The 21,897-nt window shown below is 53.9% G+C and overlaps 6 protein-coding genes across 6 annotated transcripts; 4 read left to right on the top strand and 2 right to left on the bottom strand.

The window, feature by feature from the left end:
* Positions 1–2,559: 2,559 nt before the first annotated feature.
* On the top strand, positions 2,560–4,320 carry BDP55DRAFT_637033 (RNA recognition domain-containing protein; the record flags this gene model as incomplete). The annotated part of the gene is made up of 5 exons (XM_060572953.1): positions 2,560–2,928; positions 3,043–3,156; positions 3,207–3,854; positions 3,914–4,058; positions 4,121–4,320. The coding sequence occupies 5 exons, from the start codon at positions 2,560–2,562 to the stop codon at positions 4,318–4,320; spliced, it is 1,476 nt and encodes a 491-aa protein (XP_060424179.1).
* Positions 4,321–5,934: 1,614 nt separating this feature from the next.
* Positions 5,935–7,331, bottom strand: BDP55DRAFT_360955 (dephospho-CoA kinase). The gene is made up of 2 exons (XM_060567035.1): positions 7,241–7,331; positions 5,935–7,179 (listed from the first exon to the last, which is right to left on the bottom strand). The coding sequence occupies exon 2, from the start codon at positions 6,914–6,916 to the stop codon at positions 6,092–6,094; it is 825 nt and encodes a 274-aa protein (XP_060424178.1). The 5' UTR covers positions 6,917–7,179; positions 7,241–7,331; the 3' UTR covers positions 5,935–6,091.
* Positions 7,332–11,196: 3,865 nt separating this feature from the next.
* Positions 11,197–14,119, top strand: BDP55DRAFT_697742 (kinase-like domain-containing protein; the record flags this gene model as incomplete). Its single annotated transcript, XM_060577713.1, has 6 exons — positions 11,197–11,964; positions 12,025–12,224; positions 12,298–12,457; positions 12,514–13,252; positions 13,309–13,952; positions 14,024–14,119. The coding sequence occupies 6 exons, from the start codon at positions 11,197–11,199 to the stop codon at positions 14,117–14,119; spliced, it is 2,607 nt and encodes an 868-aa protein (XP_060424177.1).
* Positions 14,120–15,132: 1,013 nt separating this feature from the next.
* BDP55DRAFT_360846 (uncharacterized protein) lies at positions 15,133–17,376 on the top strand. Its single transcript, XM_060567034.1, has 2 exons — positions 15,133–15,622; positions 15,689–17,376. The coding sequence occupies exons 1-2, from the start codon at positions 15,238–15,240 to the stop codon at positions 17,236–17,238; spliced, it is 1,935 nt and encodes a 644-aa protein (XP_060424176.1). The 5' UTR covers positions 15,133–15,237; the 3' UTR covers positions 17,239–17,376.
* Positions 17,377–18,106: 730 nt separating this feature from the next.
* BDP55DRAFT_697741 (uncharacterized protein) lies at positions 18,107–19,392 on the top strand (the record flags this gene model as incomplete). Its single annotated transcript, XM_060577712.1, has 4 exons — positions 18,107–18,149; positions 18,236–18,366; positions 18,456–19,028; positions 19,123–19,392. The coding sequence occupies 4 exons, from the start codon at positions 18,107–18,109 to the stop codon at positions 19,390–19,392; spliced, it is 1,017 nt and encodes a 338-aa protein (XP_060424175.1).
* A 553-nt stretch (positions 19,393–19,945) lies between these two features.
* Positions 19,946–21,853, bottom strand: BDP55DRAFT_697740 (pentatricopeptide repeat domain-containing protein; the record flags this gene model as incomplete). The annotated part of the gene is made up of 1 exon (XM_060577711.1): positions 19,946–21,853. One exon carries the CDS (start codon positions 21,851–21,853, stop codon positions 19,946–19,948), a length of 1,908 nt encoding a protein of 635 aa, XP_060424174.1.
* Positions 21,854–21,897: the final 44 nt, after the last annotated feature.

The following is a 21,897-nucleotide window of genomic DNA, read 5'->3' as shown; positions in this document are numbered from 1 at the left end:
CAATTGAAAGAAAGTGCCATCATGACTAGCAATTTACTTCTAATGCACACGGCAGGTGAGCCTGAAAGACGCTTAAGCAGGGAGTGAGCCGAGGCATAGCTGGGATATCCTGTCCTTCGGGCACATCATATGGCACGGTGATCAGTCATGATTCCTGCACTGAGACTCAAAGGCTTAGAACCCTTCCTATAGCGACGCGTTTGCTGCCATTATCCAACTCCGAGGCCAGGGTTCCCATTGAATCGAGTTCTGTTTGTTTGCACTGGCTGTTCAACCTTGATGAGAGCTCATCTTATATGGCCTGTTTGCAGCCGCATTTTTCATTTCACAGCGATGCATTTGTAACTATGTTGATCCATGCCCCAATCAAGAGTGTGATCAATGCAGCCTATATGTGCATTTCTTTACGACCGACTTTCAGGTTCAATGGATATTCCCATTGCTTCACTAAATGTCAAAACCAGTCGCCTATCCTGTCTACCTTGGGTAGCTCTAACAGGGCCTGCCTCGTCTCCCGTGTCTCCCGTATGGCGCAGAAAGTCGAATTGGCCATCCAACGTCTGTGATGGTGCAATGCTCAAACTTCCACGTTGTCAGCGGCCGTCCCAGGCTTCGCTCCTTGCCTAAGCAAGTTTAGCGCAAGTCGCTTAAGCATCTACTTGTTGCAGCAACACCCCTTTTTTGTTTCTTGCTGCCATCCCATCTCCCAATTCCCCTCACGCCAGAAGCCCTGACCAAGCGGATAGCTCACCTGTTGGTTTTTAAGGTAAAGAAGGTTGAGTGAACAGATACCAAGTGATCCGGGTGCAGCTAGCTGAGACTCGTAGGTACTCGACACCAGATGACAGCACGCAGCTGAGGGGAGCCGAAATTGTGGACGGACTCGAATTAAAAGAAGAGAAAAAGGATAGAACATCCGTAGCGTGAAAAGGTAAACCGCCCCTCTCGCGCCGGGGACCAGCTACAGCCACCCGTATCTTAGTAGCACCACCCTTGGCCGACTGGGGATAGTGCGCAGCTGTACCCAGTGGAAAGGCACGGCTGGACAAGCAAGAGCCTGGCACAGGGTTCAACGGAGACCTTCAACAGACCAATCCCAAGGTCTGGGACCAGCGGTGGGCGCCGAATGGGCTGCCCTTGTTGCTTTGCTGGCGAGGTGAGCCTGGTGAGGCAACAGGGAGAGACGCATGTACATTTCTGTAGAAGCTTTGCAGTAACGCACAGCAATTCGCATCCAACTTGTACATTGGCAATGTAAAATAGAAAAAAGAAAAAAAACAGCAAGTGGGGATGCCTTGGATGTGGATTGCCTACCTACCTTGACACCCGGTACAAATTTGGCAAGCTAGGTACGAAACTACCAGCACACAAAAGGCAATTGCGGGCAAAGCTCCAACTGAACCTGTCCTGCACCAGCCTCTGTCTGCCTCTGTCTGCCTTTGCTGGGCTGGGCTGGACTGGACGAGGCCACACCTCACTGGACGACAGGCACAACCTGCACCTCCCCTCCCTGCCTTACCACCTCACCACTTACCTGGCACTATGTGCAGATGGCCAGGGTCCCGCGGGCTGTGCGAATTTCATTTCTGGTCTCGCCATGATCAAATGTCCCCCTCATCCGCCCTCCTTCTTCTCCCTCCTTCCATCTGCTCCCCTCTCCTCTCCCCATCGCAGAATCTCCTCTCCACGTCTTCAGGAAACGTTTCTCTCTCCTCTCTCTCTCCTCTCGGACCGGGTTTTGTTGTGATTCCTTTCAGGGGGTTCCAGTCCTCTTTTCACGCCTGTTTCTTTGGTGCTCGCCTCCGCTTATCATTTCGAGTCTCCTGTCATCTCATCTACAGCACTGCACAGTACACTACTTTGGAGCTTCTCTCGGCATCTCTCTTATCATTCGCCCTTCCCCTTGTCTCTCTATCCGCTCAAGCGTCTCTCTTGTCACGTTGGGTCGACGTCCTTTTTGCCTTCCAGTACCGTCCCCACGTCCACAATTTTTCCTGTCGACTTTCGGTTCGGTTCGTTGTCTTCCTCTTCCAAGGCCAAGTCACATCGTTCCATGCTCGACTTCGACTGCCTCTACCGATAGATCGCAAAGAACAGACACCAGGAAAAAAAAAAGACTCGACATCGTCCTAGCCGCCCTCGGCTAAGACATCCTAATTGTGCCCGCCACTTTTTTCCCTCTCTCTCACTCACACATATTCTCTCTCTCTCGCGCGTGCGCTCCCCGCCTCCCGCTTCCCGCTCTCTTAGCCTCGTTGCTTGCTTGCTGTGAGCTTCTAGGGTCACGTCAGTCTCGAGACAGGTTTTCAATACCAAATCCTCCCGCAGTTCTACTTACGCCACAACCAACAAGCTTCAGGCAGTCGGTTGCTCTTCGAACATCGCTACCGTTCCAAGCCATACTCGGGCAAACATCGCATCTTGCAATTCAAGTCTAGAGCTATAGTGGTCTAGCTATTTGCCCTGCCGTCTCTCATATTGCTGTTGGCAATCGACGAAATTCCAAGCTTCCAGAGTTACCTGTCACACAATCGATTTCAAGCATAACTAACCGACGCAATGGCGGACAACGGACCTGCTTCGAACGCGGCACAGCTGCCCCCTCCTCCCCAGCCGAACGCTGGAGCTCCCGGCTACGAGAACGGCCAGAACGGCCAGTCGAACCCGGCGCACATGCCCCCGCCTCCCCTCCATATCCCGCAGAACAACAACCCGATCCCGACTGCCATTACTTCGCCCATGTCTGGTGTCGATAAGGTCATGTCGCCCGGTAGCGCTGGGGGATTCGGCCGCCGTGCTGCCCCCGAGCCTAATAAGCGGGCGTTGTACGTCGGAGGCTTGGATCAACGCGTTACCGAGGATGTCTTGCGTCAGATCTTCGAGACTACCGGTCACGTTCAGAATGTCAAGATTATTCCCGACAAGAATGTGCGTATATTACTGCCATGTACAAAACTTCCCATGAAGATGCTGTTGATGGTGGAGCTGACAGCTGTCGGCTTGGCCACTGCAAACTTTATGTCTATGTGATCCACGATATAGCTGACCGTGTATCGACAGTCTAAGGGCTACAACTATGGATTCGTTGAGTACGATGATCCCGGTGCGGCCGAGCGCGCTATGCAGACATTGAACGGAAGACGTGTGCACCAATCCGTACGAGAACCTCACTCTACCGTTGCGAGTCTAAATTGACTGGTTATTAGGAAATCCGCGTCAACTGGGCTTACCAGTCCAACACCTCGAGCAAGGAGGATACCTCGAACCACTTCCACATCTTCGTTGGCGACCTTAGTAACGAAGTCAACGACGAGATTCTGACCCAGGCTTTCTCTGCTTTTGGCTCCGTGTCCGAAGCTCGCGTTATGTGGGACATGAAGACTGGCCGATCCCGCGGATACGGTTTCGTCGCTTTCAGAGACCGCCCGGACGCCGAGAAGGCACTGAGCTCCATGGATGGAGAGTGGCTTGGCTCGCGCGCCATCCGCTGCAACTGGGCGAACCAGAAGGGCCAGCCGTCTATTGCGCAGCAGCAGGCAATGCAGGCTATGGGCCTGACGCCTACGACGCCTTTCGGTCACCACCAGTTCCCGGCTCATGGCGTTGCCAGCTACGAGGTTGTCCTTGCTCAGACACCGTCGTGGCAAACGACGTGCTATGTTGGCAACCTGACCCCTTACACCACGCCGAACGACGTGGTCCCTCTGTTTCAGAACTTTGGCTTTGTGGTTGAGTCTCGATTCCAGGCGGACCGAGGATTCGCATTCATCAAGATGGACAGCCACGAGAGTGCGGCCATGGCAATCTGCCAAATGAACGGTTATAATGTTAATGGACGCCCGTTGAAGTGCAGCGTGAGTTTACACCCAAAGCCAATTCACAAAGAATACGCACTGACATTTTCTGTGCGAAGTGGGGCAAGGACAAGACCCCGAACCCTCAGGGCGGCGCCGCGGCCGGCTTCGACCCCTCGCAGCAGGCATACAGCCCGCAAAGCGCCGCTTCCGGACCCGGAGGTTACCCCGGCACCCCGACTGCCTACTTCCCTCAATACGGCGGTAAGTTCTTAGCCATAGATGGAAGATGCGGACGGGACCCAAGCTTACATCTTATCCAATAGGTCAATACCAAGGTCAGCACGGCAACTACGGTGGCCCGGCCGCTCAGTCCCCGGCAGGTTATGGAGCGCAGCCCATGGGATACGGCGGACCGCAGAGTGCGGGAGGCTATGGTCGTGGTCAACAGCCACCCAACGCCCAGTGGCCTCAGGGACCCCAGGGACAGAACTTCAACAACGGGTTCGCCGGGTACCAGGGCTAATTGCAGTTCACGACGTGGCCCCAGCCGGTGAGCTGGAGTGCGCAGCGTTGCATTCTACTCGAACAGAGCGCATCGAGTGCGGTCGCACCCACAGCGTTGCAAGGTCCTAGGGGTTGCTTTTGTGGAGTCTTTCTTTCCCAATGTTGTTTTTTTTGATGGCAAAATGGCATGACCAACGCATCTCCCATGTTTTCCAAAAATCATTTCTTGCCAAGGCGTCTCTCTCTCAATCTCTCCTATCATCTGCGATGAGGGGCATATGTCAGTTTCTCTCGTGTGAGCACTGGGGATGCGAAGGGGACATCATGTGCATTTTCCGGGACGTTTCTCAGTCTTCTTCATATCTTCCTTCTACGGCCTAGTGATTCCCACAAGTCACGAACTTTTCCTTGTGCAGTCATTTCTCTCTCTCTCTCAACCTGTCAGAGGGCAGAGGGCAGACTTTTGATATGCTGTTTCGTTGCCAAAAAAAAGTTTGCTGCTTTGTTCTATCATGGATACCTCTTCAGCATGACGAATCTGTTGGATGATGAGTTTATGACTTTTTATTTATTTATTTTCCTCTACGATATTTCGGACACAGGTTTTTCTAAGCGCGTGGTGGTCTCCCGGATACTTGGGATTCACCATTGATTACCTACGACCAGGCACCAGATTTTGATGAACCTACTAAGAGAAGAATGGTGTGTGTAGCTTGGATGACCAAGGAGAAGGTGGGGATGAAATGTGGTTGGTTGAGCGGAGGGGCTTTATGCATGTGCGTGGGAGGTGCAGGTAGTCCTTTTTTCTGGGAAACCCTTAAATGACGGAACGCGAAAAACAATTACAGAAGAGAAGACTGCAAGACCGTACAGACGAGGCATCTGTTGAATGAAGCAGACTTTTGACGAGTGGGTCGTATTTGCAACTCTTTTGGAATTGTCTGTATGATGAATGCGGCTTCTTTTTTGCTCTGAAGGGCCAGCCAGCGTCTAGTGAGGACGACTGAAGAGCTACCGGTACTTGAGGTATCTCGGTGGCCAACCCGTCATCTTTGATCCTGTAGGCCGGCTGACGGGAGGGTCTTGCAAGTACGTATCGTTGCCAACGCCTGCAAGCATTGCTATTGGGTGCCTCTGGGTGCCAATCTTCTCCCCGTCTTATTCAGCAGGACGTTGGACATGTGAGATTTGGGGAGGGGGGATGCTGACGCCATGTGCAAGCACACTTGGCGGTGGTGGTACAATTGATCGTTACATAACGGCGTAAAATTCCTTTTGTTTGGTAACGACGACGAAATGAACATGTCGTCACCGAGTACCGTCTCATCGACATAAGGGGATTTAGAAAAACAGTCACCATGCTTGCGCCGACGAGAGTCTTCATCAGGTGTTCATTATGTATCAGATGTTTCTGGAGAATATACGTATATATCTCAAAAGGACAGAAGTCGAATGTGAACATTTGCAGGGAAGCCATCTCATCGCTCGACAAGTGCTATTTACCTTTATACCGGCCCTCACTTTGAAGCGTTTGAACCACTTCTTGAAGCAATGCATGAAGCTGTCGCCCGACACCTACTTCTGATAGAAACAACGCTCGTAGGAAAGAGACCAAGCGATACATTGCCTCCCGATGCCCGGTCATGCGATACCGCACCAACGAAACGGGGCAATGAAGCTCATTCGTGAAGCCAAAACCCCTGAGACACTTGCCTTTATTCAAGATTACGAGCGAACCCGGGGATGTGGTCATCGGGATTGTGCTTGTACTGTGGTTGTCGAGAGTCGGCCTACAACTTTGCCTTCTCAATTCTCTCCTGCTCCGCCCATGCCTTGTTGATGCGGACATTCTGCCAGAATCGCCAGGCCCCGAGGGCTGCTGCCGCTGGTGGACACGCCAGGAGCAACCAGCTCCACCACACTGGGCTGGAGGCCTGAACGTGACGGATAGCCTCGCCAATGTCTCTCTTTAGAGATTCCTTGGAGCCGTCGTTCCATAGTACGACGCCCTTGCCCTCACCTCTGGCCTCGCATCTCCGCGCCTTGAGTCTCACATCCGTCTGGCTGAGCACGCGGTTCTCGGCGTCTTCGCGGCTGAGATGAGGATCACGGGCCATGAGACGCTGCATCTGTACCTCGGGGTCCTTGACGGCAACGACGAACACGGTGCCGCAGAGACGGTCGAGGCTGCTTTCGAATAATAGGGGGACGTCGAGGAGAACAGCCCAGTGACCGGTGACGTAGGCGCGGAGGATGGCCTTGTACATCTCAGAGCGAACGGCCGGGTGAACGATGCCATTGAGTACGGCACGGTCCTTTTTGAGCTCTTCCGTGTCGCCGAAGACGCGCTTGCCGAGGGCGGGTCTGTTGAGTGGTCGTCCTTTGCCGTCAGGCCCGGCCTCGGGCATGGTCTTTGAGACCGGGACGAGGAGGTCCGGGGTTGTGGGGAGGAAATGCTTCACGATAGCGGCGTATCCATTTGATCCGGGCTCGACGACTTTCCTGGCGAGAACATCGGCGTCGATGAGGGGAATGGAGTAAGGAGGGTTGGAGAGAATGGAGGAAACGGTTGACTTGCCCGTTGCGATGGAGCCTGTTAGACCGATGAAGAGCATTGTGAGAGAATCCCCGTTTCAAGGCGTGACTTTGACTTGGCCTATTTTTTCCGAAATTTGAATTTGAATCTGGTTTCATAGAAGTACCGTGAGTCCGATACTGGCGTCGCGGTAATGAGATGGGAGGCGGGAGCTGGGATGGGGAAGAGGGATGGAGTCCAGGTCGTTGATGGTGATAGTGGGGTGGACTGATGATGGATCCGAGGTTATATCGAGGAAGGAGGAAAGCACAGGGCAGGTACTTCGTACATGAGCTTGGGGTACTACCAACGTGCGTCAGCCAATTGACGTCCACCTGTCCATAGCAGTTTCGCTACCAAGCACAATTGAAAGTGAATGATGAGAGTAGCAACGCAATGGGCTTCAGGCGACTCTGGTCACCAAACAACATTGCCTGCGCATTCCATAATCTGAATGGGACTACTCATCTCCTGCCTAGCCCAGGAAACCGCGAGCCTTCTTCCAGGCCGGTGTTCTCGCACCGGGGTTGGCCTCGGAAGCTGCTGCCGTCATCAGCGAAGCTACGCGGTTAGGTAGCCTGAAGGGAGGTGTTTTAACGCAGTAGCGTCAATTGGTGGAGTTGTGGACCAGTCTCACCACCGCTGGCGGCTAGGTAATTCTGTTGATGCCTTTTTTTTTTTTTTTTTTTTGGGACGAGACTGCGATGTTTTCTTGCTCTTCATCTTACCGCATAGACAAGTGCCATTTCGCTCTAAGTACTTGGTGTTATCAGCATGAAGGAAAGGTCCTTGCTTGTGGGCATGAATTGAGTTGAAGCGGAAGCTAAAGGTGCACCTTCTAAGCTCACAACATGGAAGGTGCTTGAAAACCGAGGGCAGAAAAGGTAACCACGGATTCGGCGTGGGATTGGACTCACATTTTGTGGAGTTCCGCAGCGCCTGCCTTTTAATGGTGGCTCTCCGTATTCTCCACTTTAAGGCAAGTACTCTGCGAGTCTGCACACTGCAAGTGCGTTCTGCGCAACATGTCCGGGAAGGAAGTTAGCCCATTGGCACCTGCAAGAGCGAAGTGGTGAAGAAAAGACTGAGGCAATGGGACAGACCGACGATGTACGTACCTCGACCTTGTACTCGGCTCCAAACATGTCACGAGCAAAAGAAAACCAAAACACGAGAAAGTCAACGAAACCAGAAGATATGTTTCCCTTGGTATGGCTGGTAGACAATACATAGCCAAGCCAATATGCCGTCGATTGGTGGTAGGCATTCATCTGCTTTGCTTTTTGGAACACACAACAGCGATCCATCCATCATCTCACCATCCGAGAGGGTCCCTTTTGTTTGATGAACAGGCGGGACGGATTGAAATGGTCTCTGACTTTATTACTAGCATTGCTCAGTCCGGACTCAGAGCTGGCCTGGACGTCTCAGTTTTCCCACTTGCAACTCGCAAGCCCTCGCAAAAAGGCTGTTGTCTATGGCTGAGAACGGATACTCGGAACGTCTGGCACGCTGGGCTGGGTTTAGCCAAGCCCACCACTTTATGCTCGGCGACTTTTTCGCCTCTCGCCATACATCATAGCTGATTATGACTATGATTAAGATGGTTTGTTATCATTCTTGGAAAAAACTCTGCGGATACTTGGCAGCCTTGATAGGAATCTCAATTAGATGGTCCTTTCTTTGGTGCCTCCTAGCTTGAGCGCGATGCTCAAGGGCTCACAGCATCGGTGTCTGTTGGGGGATCCTTGGGGAATCCGTGGAATCCATGAATCCGTCACGCATAGCCCCACCACATCGTCGTTGCTGTCGTCGTCAGGTCGCAGACTTGCGGGCTTGCAGCCACTGAGAGTGAGCTTGGGGGCATTGTATCGGATCCATACTTCAGCCCAGCCTCCAGCCTCCAGCCCCTTTCTCTCCACATGTTCTTGTCAGCTCGACACAGGACCGTTTTCGTCTCCCGTCACCGGTCACGGCCGTTGGTCTGTTGGTGTCAGGGAATCCCATTGCATCACTTGCGCGGGCTCCAACCATCTCGCGAGTGGAAGAATGGGCAGCACTGTACAGAACACAGGTGTTGATGTTCGTCGTGGTGGTGGTGACGCAGGTCGGTGGTCGTGAGCCATGAGTTGAACAGCATCTTTGTCTTTCTGCCCTGCTCTCCACTACCGTACTTCGTACTTCCATTGGTACCACGCTGCGCATTCGCCGCAGTGTGCACCGGCCAACCTTGGTCTGTCAGGTCTGGAAACCCGAACCCAATGCCAACCTGACGTACTTTTGCCTGGGTACCCTGCCGGGTCTTCAGCCTCTGATTGGACATGTTTGTTGTCGACGAAGTACTCGTCCTCGCCCCCAATGTCCCTTCAACTGTCTGATATCTTTTTCAGTACCAGATCATCTCTGTTGGGTGAATGGATGAGTCTTTTAGACAATCTTCTACCATGGTGCAGGTGGCTTGATCAAGTCCTTAGATTGCCTTGCTCCATTTGGTCACCAACATCGCTCCCGTCATTGTCATACGGACATGTCTCTTCAAGCCACCCTTTACTGCCTCAAGCCTCAAGGTAATAGTGTAAATACTTCAGTTTTGGGTGGAGGCCATGTGAGACGGGGGACAGGTCTGCTCCCGTCTGTTGGCATTGGTGCACAACAGCCAGCACCTCGCCATGCCTCCAAGCGTTCCTTTGCTCCTCGGCCTTGGGTGCTTGACTTTACTCTCAGGTACCTTGATCCATGGTATGTGTACGTGCGTGGTGTGTCTCTGTTTTGTGTGTGCTGGGAAAAGGTAATTGCTTTTCAGATTACCCGCAAGCTATGTTGTCCTGCCTTGCACAGCTCCCCAGGTAGGTTTCTACTTGTTATCCGTATTATTACTCCGTACTGCCTATGATTTATTCTTTTCGTGGTGCTGTCCGGAGTACCTTGCGCGCAGATATCGCACTCACTTCAGGGCCCTTTGATTCCTGAGGGCAAGGTTCTGTACATGGCTCCCCCCCAGGTCTGAGGTACTTTGCCTGCTTTAGGTGCCTTACGTGCCTATCTGAGAAGTAGTTTCTTGAGGAACCTTGTCTCCCTCCCCAAAGGCTCCAAAGCCCACCTCATCAAGCGAAAGGTCTCCCCCTCCGTGCGTCAAGTTGCGACTTGCGCCTTCTGCCACTTCAGTCAAGTCTACTGCCTAATTACCTTACCTTATGTACTGCGTCTCCGTAGGCATTCTGTTTCCCTGCCCGACCATTTCAGGCCTGCGTCGCAAGCGACCATCGTGGCCCGCGGAACACTCGCATCCTCTCTCCCACTTATAGTGTACCTCCCAAGCTCCACCAGGCCATCACAAATCCCCCCCCTCCCTCCCCTCCTCCACCCCCCGTCGTCGCGCGCATTCTCTCCCGACCCCGTCGTCCACACTCCTTCCCCTCCGCCCCCCTCCTCCTGCTTCCCAGGTTGCGTACGGATACAATCGCCCTCTTTTCCCACCCTGATTACACGTTGGAAATCAACACACACTAAATACTTGTTGTCAACGTCAAAGGCCCGTCTTTGAAGTACCTTACCATACTCCATTGCAGCCTTTCCGCGCCCGTCTTTGAATTGTCATGATGAATTCTTAGGGAAAACCACCCAAAACTTCCCCTCCGAACTTTATTCCCACCAAGAGAGTTTGGGCCGTGTCAGCCCAATTCTGCCGAATCCCTCTCCTTGGCACCCTCAGAGAGCTCGACTGCATCCCTCCAGTCAATTCCCTCTGCGCGCCTTGGTCCTTGGTCTGCACTCTGCACTCTGCGCTCTGCACCTCTGCATTTGCCAGACAGACAGACAGACAGACTCTGAGCCAGTCCACACACACTACTTCCACTTTCCACTACCTATTCGTTCTGGACGGATACTCACCCGGCCATATCTTACCTGACCTCTCACGTAAGGGAACCCTTCACATCCCCGTCCTCACCCAACCACGACAATACCGGCACCGCATCAGACACGAGCAACGCAGTCCACACACCCGGCCGACCCTTCGACACTTACTGCCAACCTTACCTCATTCACCTCCCTTGGTTTGCTCTACCTGCGAGTCTGCGCTCGCTCCTGCAACTTGCCTTTCAACCTTACTACGCCCAGTCCAGCCTGGCCCCATTCGCCCGCTTAACGCGTCCAGTCGAAACCACCGACGACATCAGCTAAAGCGCTCGGCCAGCCCTTTCCCCCTTCCAACCTTTCAACCACAACCACCCAACCGTCTGTTTGGCGACTCATCCCGATCCCGATTCCGACCGACTGCATCATCTCCTCTTTCGAGTCAACATCGCTTTTCCGCCCGCCATGGACTCCCAGTGGCAGCAGGGCTACGCCGATCAGGCCGGCTCTGCGAGGAGATACAATGGCAGCGGCGCTCAGATGCCTCGTGGGGAGTACAACGGTCAACCAGGTCCGCAAGGCCAGCCTTCTGCCGGCTACAGGCACGACCAGTATCAAAGCCCTGGCGGCATATCCTCTCACGCTGCAAGTGCCGCCGCCTCGCCCATGTCCACTCCCCAGATGCGCGACAACAACGGCGACATCCCCATGCACGACGTTCAGGACTCGTACGCCGGCATGAAATACCCTATGAGGCCCCATCACCAGTCTCACCTCTCCAGCAGCCGCTCATCCACCCTCTACTCTCCTCAGGAGCCCTCGGCTGCTGCCCAACGGTACTCGCCAATGGAGGCACTATCCCCCACCTCGCCCTATGCGCCAAAGTCGGCGCAAGGTCAGTTCTCGTCGCCTCCAGGCCAACGACAGTCTCCGACGAGGCAGCCCGATTACATGCCCCATAGCCCTCACTACGGTGGCCGTCAACAAGCCCCGCAGCTTCCTCCGATCGCACCGTACGGTTCCTCCCATGACGGCTACCCGTCCGCTGTCGTTGCCAACATTGACGGCGCCTTTGCAACCGACCCCAAGTCACCCCGCCGCCCTATTCCTCAAGCCATGGTTCGAGGTCCTGCGCCCGAATTCAGACAAATTAGAGCTCCGACGGACCTTCGACCCAAGGTCAACTCCCAACCTCCATTCCGCCGTGCGAACCCCGAAGGAGGATTCATCAGCGTAAGCACATTCCTCTAGCCGGGTCATTCCAGATAAACGCAGCCTGCTTACGTTTTCCAGCCTCTCCAAGCGCTCACGGTGCATCTTCCTGCTACGTACAGGATCTGCAACCCGAACTTCAAATACGAGTCGTCGCGAAACCCCCGCCGAGTACTCACGAAGCCGAGCAAGGGTGTCAAGAACGATGGATACGACAACGAAGACAGCGACTACATCCTCTATGTGAACGATATTCTGGGCTCAGAGGAAGCCGGCCACAAGTACGTCTAGGATTCCGACGGCGCCACCTTTTCGCCGCCTTCAGTCGAGTACTCGAGCTAACTTGTGATTCAGGAACCGGTACCTTATTCTCGACGTTCTGGGCCAGGGAACCTTTGGCCAAGTTGTCAAATGTCAAAATCTCAAGACTCAGGAAGTTGTTGCCGTCAAGGTCATCAAAAATCGCACGGCATACTTCAACCAGAGTATGATGGAGGTCTCTGTCCTGGACTTGGTAAGGCGGCTCTTCCGCTCACGATTGACAACGAATTCCTGACTTTAGTCCCCTAGCTCAACACCAAGCTCGACAAGAACGACGACCACCATCTTTTGCGACTCAAAGACACTTTCATTCACCGGCAACATTTGTGCTTGGTCTTCGAGCTCCTCAGTGTCAACCTCTACGAGTTGATTAAGCAGAACCAGTTCCGAGGTCTAAGCACGACTCTCGTCCGCGTTTTTGCTCAACAACTTCTCAATGGCTTGGCCCTCTTGAACAAGGCACGGCTGATTCATTGCGATCTGAAGCCCGAGAACATCCTTCTCAAGAACCTCGAGAGCCCGATCATCAAGATCATCGATTTCGGTTCAGCATGCGACGAACGGCAAACAGTCTACACTTACATTCAGTCCAGGTTTTACAGGTCTCCTGAAGTTCTGCTGGGCTTGCCCTATTCGTCGGCCATCGATATGTGGTCGCTCGGTTGTATCGTAGTGGAACTGTTCCTCGGCCTCCCCTTGTTCCCCGGGTCGTCCGAGTACAACCAAGTCTCGCGCATTGTTGACATGCTCGGTAACCCTCAAAATTGGATGATCGAGATGGGCAAGCAAGCCGGCGAGTTCTTTGAGAAGAGGCAGGACGAGTTCGGACGACGGACATACCAGCTGAAGAGCATGGAGCAGTACGCTCGGGAGCACTCGACCAAGGAGCAGCCCAGCAAAAAGTATTTCCAAGCGAACACTCTGCCGGAGATCATCAAGTCGTACCCTATGCCACGTAAAAACATGAAGCAGAGCGAGATCGACAGAGGTAAGATTCCCAAGGTACTGCACCACATCTGGGACAAGTCCTAACACAGCGTGCAGAGATGAACAACAGAGTCGCCTTTATCGATTTCGTCCGGGGTCTGCTCAATATCAACCCGCTGGAACGTTGGTCACCGCAACAGGCCAAGCTTCACCCGTTCATCACCCAGCAGAAGTTCACCGGTCCATTCGTCCCGCCCATGAACTTGAAGTCGAGCTCTCTGAACCGGTCTCCAGCACCAGGCACCCAGCAGCAGCAGCAAGCCGAAGCATTGAGCAAGCAGAGGGCACAAGCCGCCCAGGCGCAGGCGAACTCTGCGGCACAGGGGGCCTATGCACAGATGGCTGCTCAATATCAACAACCCACCCACCCTCAGCAGGCGCCCATGTACAACAACCAACAAATGTACTCTCCCAGCAACAGTCATGCAGCCCAGCCGCCGCCCTATGGAGCCCAGCAGCAAGGCGCCTATGGTCAAATGGTCATGCCTCAGCAGCCGGCGCAGATGCCTCCAGGACCTTATGCTAATGCGTCCCAGCAGCCTGGCCTTTATCCTCAGCAGGGCATGCGGCCGGCACGCCAACGTGCCTCAACCATGGAGCAGCAGCAAAGCGGTATCCCAGCCGCCATCCAGCGCGTGGCTAGTCACCTTGACCCGAGCCAGCCGATCCGCTTGCAGCCTAGCCCTGCCTACTACCCCCTGGTGCCGACGGCGGGATGGCAGGCATGGATAATGCGGCTAATCGGGCTGGTAGACGTGGAAGTCGAGCGCAGCAAGGAGGAGGAAGAGGGAACCGAGACTTCATTCGCAACCTCGAGGAGCGAACGCTCGAAGAAGGCTTCATGGGGAGCCAGAATCCCTGGCACTGATGGCCGGGCGACCTCCGATCAAAGTCATTTGAAGTGCACATTAAAATTCCTTCGCAGCCTAGGGCTGTCAGTCTATCCCTTACAAAAGACTGTGGGAGGTGAAGTTAAGACAGCCTGGGGATCGATGCTACAGCATTCGCTTGCGACAGGTCGACTACAGCAGTGCAACCCCTGAACGCATGGTGGCAATTGGACGAAGAAGATACCCGGTGGCCCCAACAAGGGAGACCTGTTGCAGGGGACCATCTGAAGAAGACGAGGTTCAAAGCCAGGCTGGAAAGGGACGACGACGAAACATACACATATATGGGAGCTTTGATGGGACGATGCATGAGAGGAAATTGGCGGACGATAACGGGGTGGCAGGGACGGCGGCCTCGACGGTGGAGGAAAGGGAAGGAAGGGCTCGACAGCCAGCAACGACATACGAGATCACGTCCTCTTCACACACCGTTCCTAACTACTTACCTACCTACCTTTGTTCCTAAGGTTTAAAGGGTTCCGGATACAGCAGGTTGGCTTTGCAAGTTGTTTGACTAATGTGGAAGTGACAATGATGTCCAAGGGCAAAGAAGTTGCTGACCTGATCATGTGTGCCTACCCAATCAATGTTTTAAGATACCAGGTTTTGACTCGACACTTGTATGGCTCTTAGCAACTCGTAGCCTTAGGAAGGGGCCGGTGATGTGGTCTCTTCAGTACAATGTTGCCCGAGTTCTTGTGCATTCCGGGAAGCACTGGCACCCTAGCCCCCACGTCTGTTCCTGCACGTCATGCTGTTGGGTGCTTCCTTTGAATATGTCCTCCCATATCCTCCTTGAATAGGGAAGTTACTAACTAGGTACACTATCGCCATCCATGACGTTGCGGAGAGGGTTGAGCTAAGCTCCTCCTTATTGTTCGACATCTTTGCGTTCGCACTCTCTCTCTTCGACCACCTCCATCATTGCCCACCCAGCTTTGGCGCCCATTGCAAAGATAACAACCTTTGGTTCTTTGGATTTCTCTGTTGCTTTTACAATCTAGCTTTTACCCAAAACGGGGCCATTCATCAGCGTCCTCGCTGCTGTTACCTCAAGCATCCGCAAATTTCTTGGTCAACGTCTCATAAGATAGCCATGGCGCATCCTCTCTTGGTAACGAAGCAGAGGGATGCTATCGGATCCAAACCCTCCTCGAGACCTCGAGCCAAACGCCCTTCGGAGGTAACTCCGAGGAAAGACTTGACGTCAACGCAAGGAAGCTCCGATTCGGAGCCCAGTCTCAAACTCGACGGCAGCACAAGAAGCAGACACCGCGCGTCCTTGAGCATCTTGTGGCACAAAACTGTTTCCCGTATGCCGACCTTCAGCAACAAAGATGCCTGGAAAGGACAGGTTGCCAGGGCAGCTCATGCCTCCTCAACAAGTCAGTCCGATTCGCAGACCGACGAAGGCGAGCAGCATCAGGCCGACAATTCCGCAACTATCAAGGACGATGTCACATTATCCCAGAAGAAGAAAGGTTCGATTGGAAACCTCCCACTCCGTAATTGTTGTCTGTTAAATGCTGACTTCAATTCCGTTTTAGGCTTGTTCAAACGCCGAAGCCTCGGAAACATATTTGGTACCGGCAGCCGGAAAACGCTCAAGAGATGCATCAAGTCCGAGGAGGCTCTCACTGTCTTGATGGTTCGTGACGTAGATACGTCACCCCGCGAAAGAAACCCGTCTGCCTCGCTCGTCGCTCCAGAGCTGCCGAAGGTGCGGGCATCAGGAAACTTTGAAAAGGAGTGCGTGATCATCACCGGAGAGCCACCCACGGCGGAACCGCCGATTTGCCCAGGAAAGCATACGCCCCAGCTACTGGAAACACAGAAGGCAGTTGGTGAACCCCCCTTCCTTCATCTTGGAGCTGCCCTCGAAGATCGAGTTCCCAACGTGTCGCTATCAGCATTGGCTTTGGTCCAGCGACCCAGATCCTTGGATCCCAAGAAACTCCTGGCAGACGGTTCAGCAGCAGCAGATGTGGATTTCGTCACATCGGCATTGGACAAGAAATATGGCAAGAAGAAGCAGACGTCACAGCCGTCATCTTCCACTGATCAGCATGTACACTTGGAGTCCAGAAAACCGCAACCAGTCGAGGCGAAAAGACTTCTTAAGCTGGCCAACGAAGCCAAGGCGGAGTTTGGGAACCTCGTTGCGACCATCAAGGCGACTGATCCACCCTCCGCTGTCATCCAAGCTGAGATGTCCAATAGAATTTTACCAGTGGTAAATACCGAGGCGCCCAATCCACCCTCTACTATTTTCCAAGTCGAGATGTCCAACAGAATTATACCCGTGGTGAATACCGCGCTGAGCAGATTTCCTACAGAGTCCGGCTCTCGAGATGGCATTGCCAGCACAGAGGCGACTGATTCAAGAAAAAAGGAGGTATCCGTTGGGAATGCCACCCATACTTCTTTGAAGAACCCTGAGTTTGAACGGTCAACGAGAGAGCACATATTGAGATCGTACGCTGAGAATTTTGGCAAGTATGGACCTTTCTATCATACCGTAAAGACGTGGAGATTAATTAGCCTTGCCTCGCAAGATGGCATAGGCACTACGTCGCATGGAACAGACGCTGATACTCTACGCAGCCAAGACTGGGGGAGCGAGACTACTGTAGCTGGATCAGAGAAAGACAACGTTCCAGACGCAATACTCATCCGAAAACAATCCGACGACAGGCAACATCAACAATGTCTGACTTGGCCACGCAATGTGAGCGAAGGCAAGGCTGAGACCAGGCAGAAATACGGCGAATGGCTGTCGAGGAGTGCTATTCCAGTGACGGATAATTCGATAATCACTCGCGAGATACATAGAGAGACGATGGACACAAGCCGGCTCACCGTGATCCCGGATATAGCTCTAGAACTCGAGTCTACGAAGAAGAATGGATACAACATTGTCTACCCACCGGATTACGTTCCCAAACCTCGGATCACCTCAATAAATGCTTTGGTCATGGATCCTCTTCTCAATGCGGCAACCGAACGTCATCATGTTATTTCCGATGTCAAAGGCCGAACCGTTACTAGCAATGACACCAGTAGCCTGCGAGTTGATCTAGGTGGCACGGCGCCCTAAAGGAAGACAAAAAACATGGCGTTCACCACACACTTTGATATTCCCTGTCTCGACTATTCCTACAATCACGCCCGGAAGTTGGCATTCCCTGGACACCGGCCAGAGACATCCGTCTATTACGACGGGGCTAGCTGGGACGTTTGTGAGGACTACAGTGATATGGACGAGGCTTAGCCATGAAGCGCAGTCTGAGGTTTCCTGGGTTTTTGGTTTTCGTTTTTTTCTTTAATCAGCTCGACTCTTCGTTTATGGAAACGGGAAAGGCACTGTGAGGTCTAGTAGGTAGTTTTCGGTCCCCAAATACGGTGGTTGTTTGTAAAGTAACGGTTAAAGCAAAACAAAGTAATAATGCCCTGGCTCAATGTTGGCGTTGAACGCTCAGAAAATGAAAGCCACACCCGTGAGTGCGGTGGTGGGTGTAGTGCCTTGGGAGCTCCGACTGCAGACGGCCCCATTGGAGAAATAGATACGTACCGGACCATTCAATCGAATGGAGACCCCTGGAACACGCTCCCATGGGCCATGGTCCACCCTCTTAACCAACGCGCCCAGGTCAGCCTCAAGTTAAGGTAACTTTGTGCCCCATGCTCGTCAGGGTCTTTGCAAGGTACTTCATCCATTCTTCAACTCGTCTTTGCCCGCCTTTCTCGAATCAAGTTGCCTCTTTACAGCCACGAACCTATCGGCGACCCCTTATTCTACTTAGTCCCCTTCTCACTCCTTTCTCAATCCATCACTTTTCCACCCAAGATCTTACAGCCAGACGTGTCTTGCAGGCACCCCTACATTTTCGACCTTTGCGACCAGCACACTCATCCTCATCCCATCTCGCTCCGACCGGAAGCGTTTGCCGAGGAGATCAATCAACATGGCGAAGGTAGCAACCGACTTTGAGAAGATCATCCAACAAGGTAGAGCCACTTTCTTACCACGTCATCGGGCGCCGCCCATCTAGAATGGATCGCTGACCGGAGCGACATTTTGCTTCGCTTCGCAGGACGAGAGAGGAAGAAGAACGAGGCGCTGGCACAGAAGATCTTCTCCAAGGACAGAAGGCAGAGCGCGCCTTCCAAGCTCAAGCCCGGTGCGGGACCGTCACTGGCGAGCCGAGTCGGTATCACGAAGAAGGTATGCACCTTTCACCTCGTCATTCGCGACTAGCCTTCAACAAACCGACGAGCGAAGCAACTGCTAATGTTCTCTTCACCTGGAATCAGCCCCGCACCGCATCCCTTGGCCCCAAGCCCCTTCCTGCTGGCAACATCGACGGCGACTGGACACACGACCTCCACGGAACGGTAAACAATGGTGGCGGTAGAGGAGGACGGAACAACAACGGCAACAGCGCCGGTGCAGGCGGCCTCGCGTCGCGCATTTCTGCGCCGGGAGGAGGCAGGTCCGCGCCCGGCGCGGCTTCAAACGGCGGCAATAACAACAATAGACGAGCTGACCGACGCGCCGAGCAGAAGGCGGCGAGAGTGGCTGCCGCAATTGAGCGCTCGGGCGCCATGGCCGACGTCCAGATGACTTCTGTCGCGAACGTGGTGCCTACGGGACCGGCGATTAGGCAGGGCCTCTCTATCAGAGGGCTGGCGGGTCCGTTCGCGGTGATGGCGCAGAACTTTGCGCCGGGGACGACGGCGGCGGATATCGAGAGCGCGATGACGCCTGTGGGCGGGGAGATGCTGAGCTGTCGGATCATCAAGACGACGCCTCTGATTCTGGCGGAGATGGTGTTTGCGACGAAGGAGGGAGGTGATGCGGTCATTTCCACGTTTAATAACCAGACGGTAAGAGTACCCACACCCCCCAAAGCCTGCTGCTGCATGAGGCGACGGCAAGGCGGGTTAAGGATTTGTTTGCTGATTTGAGAGTGGACTATAGGCCGACGGACGCATCATCAAAGTCTACCCCAAGCCCGGCGGCTACAAGGAACCCTCTGCCCGCCCCACCAACACTCGTTCAACCTCGAGCAACTTTGTCGACGGCATGAACGGATTCCCCGAGACCATGGAGGAAAACAATGGCGGCCTGTACAGTGATGACCTCGTTCGCAATGTCGGCGGGAACGGTAACAATCATAACAGCAGCAGCGGCAACAACAACAACAACAACCGTAGAGGACGTAACTTGAACCGTGGCGGCAGACGATGAGTGAGAGGCGAAGATGACGATGGGGAAACGCTCCGGTGCTAGACGGCGAATGATGACGGAGGCACACACAAAAAGACATCCTATTCACCCTATTCACACTACAAATTCGGGTTTTCTGTTTTTCTACTTGGGCGTTAGAATTTCGAGAGCGTGCTTGGGAAACGGTCGAAAATACCTAGGCGACTCATGTGTATGTTGGTTCTCCTCATCAAGGGGGAGAGAATTTCAGATCAGAGGCATCTCTCGCAAGTAGGGGAGGGTTCTTTTCGACAGGGCGCAGATCTCTCGCCATCATTCAGGGAGGGCACATGTACTAATAGACCAAAGAGACTTTGCCTTTGCTTCACTTTTCTTCATCTCATCTTTTTCCTCCCTGTAATTCAGGGCGTCTTCGAGGAATGGCGTCGGACCACAGTTGAAGCTCAGAAAGGTGCATTGGGATTGGGGTATTGTTCTATCGATGTGACGAAGCTTCGGTCGTTCCATGTCTTAGGTATACATGGCTCAGACATTGTGTTTTACATGGTAATGTACAATTCATGACAAGGATGATTTACAAGTCCAACATTTGTTGCACGTCCTTCTTCGCGGGCGTAGCATCCTCTATACGCTGGTTCGGGTCGGTAAACTCGACCGCGAACCTGTTCAGCTTGCTACGCTTCTCCTTGAGGCTGATGAGCGCCTCGTCGTCGGGAGCAAGCGCTCTCTCGTTGACGACTTTGTCGACGGCGCTAATCATCTTGCGCGCGAGGTCGGCGAGGTCCTCAACGGCCTCGGCGCGTTTCCGGGCCACGTGCTTGCCTTGGGACTTGATCAAGGCCTCCTTGGCTGCGGAAAAGGGCGTCCATAGAATTTCCACGGCGGCGGCGAGTTGCTTGCCGTAGCCGCGCTTCGCTCCCTGGGTGTCGCCCGCCTTGTCCATCTGGCGGAAGTTGAAGTGGCACATGATGGCACCCTTCATGTAGATGAGGAGGGCGCGCACGTCCACGGGTGTTTTCTGCACACTGCCGTGGGCGAGCATCGTGTTCAGGATGGATGTGGCGTCGGCGAATGCATTTTGGCTCATGTTATTGTTGATGCAGGCGGAGAGGGCGCGGCGGTAGACGATGGGAGGGACGGGTTTGTCGGAGGGCATCTGCTGTACGGCCTTTGCGGCGTCTTTGCTCGAGCCGCTGCGCTCGTAGAGACGGATCATTTGGTGGTAGTTATCCGTGTCGGGGTTGACGCCGTAGTAGTGGACAAAGAGGTTCCAGTATTTCACGCCCAGCTTGGTCTGCTTCTGCTCGCGGACGATGGCGAGGACGAGGGAAAGGGTGTTGGAGCGCGGTACGGCGTATTTGATCTTTGGTGAGAGGACCGTGGCTTTGCGTTTGGTGCTGCCGGTCGTGCTGATACCCTTCATCTCGTCGTTGATGCGGTGTGCGTAGTCGCCCGTGGGCGTGCGGTTGTAGTTTCGGACACTCATGGTCTCTTCGAGCATGGTCATAATCTTGCCTCTGTCCTTATTGCCTCCGAGGAGCAGAATACGACCCATGGCGCACACCAGGTCCTCGTCAATGTCCAGCTTGCCGTTGCGCCAATTGCGCATGACCTCCTCCCAGATATGCTTGCATCGTGTGATCGTCTGTTCCACCATATCGATATGCTGTTGGAGAGACTGCCCTTTGCGGTTGTCCTGGTTCTCAGCCTCTGCGCGTAGCGTGTTGATGATAGCCGTGTACGTGTAAGCGGTATTCTTGCGACCGGACTTGGCGTCGGTCGAATCGGCCAACGTGAACATGTTTTCGACGTCGCCTGCGCGGCCGCAGCACTGGATTACGGCGTTGACATGTATCGAGTTGGGCTTGATCTTTGCGTCCTCCTTGAGCATGGTTTTGTACAGAGCCAGGGCCTTGGCGCTGGCAGCCTTTGGTTCGCGGGACTTTGCGCAGCCGGTGAAGATGATGGTAAACGTCTGTTCGTTGGGTGACTGGCCGCGCTTCTTCATGTCGTTGAAGAGGGTGATGGCATAGTTGACACGCTTCAGCTCCATGATCTGGTATTTGATGAGGTGGTTCCAGGACACGACTAGGTCGGTGTCATTGCCGCTGGCGCGCTGGACAAGGAGAAGGGCCTCATCGAAGCGACCCTTCTCGAGTGTCGCCTCGACGTGCTTGGCGATGTTGAAGGGGTTTTCCAAGTGCTCGAGGTGTTTCGACACAGCCCAGTCCAGCTTCTGTTTCCTTCTCTTTTCTGCAAATTCCTCGCTGCCGCCATGGGTATCCTTTTCTATTTCCTGGCCTTCCTTCAAGAAAGCCCGGCCCGCGGCCGTCGTGGGTGTTGTCTTTCTATGGGCAAATCGGCGTTGGCTGCCCGGCGGGCCATGTTGAAGGACGGGTAGAGTAGACGATATTTCGGAGAAGGAGGCCTTTCCTGACAACGGCTGAAGCGCCCGTGTAAGGCACGCTTTGCAGGATAGCATACTCGAGTATGTTTTGCGGTGGAGCACAATGTGAGGTTAGAGCT

Source organism: Colletotrichum godetiae (genome assembly GCF_030913485.1).
Source record: "Colletotrichum godetiae strain CBS 193.32 chromosome Unknown BDP55scaffold_61, whole genome shotgun sequence".
NCBI classification, from domain to species: domain Eukaryota; kingdom Fungi; phylum Ascomycota; class Sordariomycetes; order Glomerellales; family Glomerellaceae; genus Colletotrichum; species Colletotrichum godetiae.
The sequence above is the reverse complement of the archived record's forward strand: the minus strand, read 5'-3'. Positions and strand labels throughout refer to the sequence as shown.

What these genes read in the sequence shown, in the direction of transcription:
- BDP55DRAFT_360955 (XM_060567035.1), bottom strand. Translation starts at nt 6,916, where the DNA reads ATGCTCTTCATCGGTCTAACAGGCTCCATCGCAACGGGCAAGTCAACC.
- BDP55DRAFT_360846 (XM_060567034.1), top strand. Translation starts at nt 15,238, where the DNA reads ATGGCGCATCCTCTCTTGGTAACGAAGCAGAGGGATGCTATCGGATCC. An exon ending in ATTATCCCAGAAGAAGAAAG is followed by an intron (nt 15,623 to 15,688) that starts GTTCGATTGGAA and finishes ATTCCGTTTTAG; the next exon opens with GCTTGTTCAAACGCCGAAGC.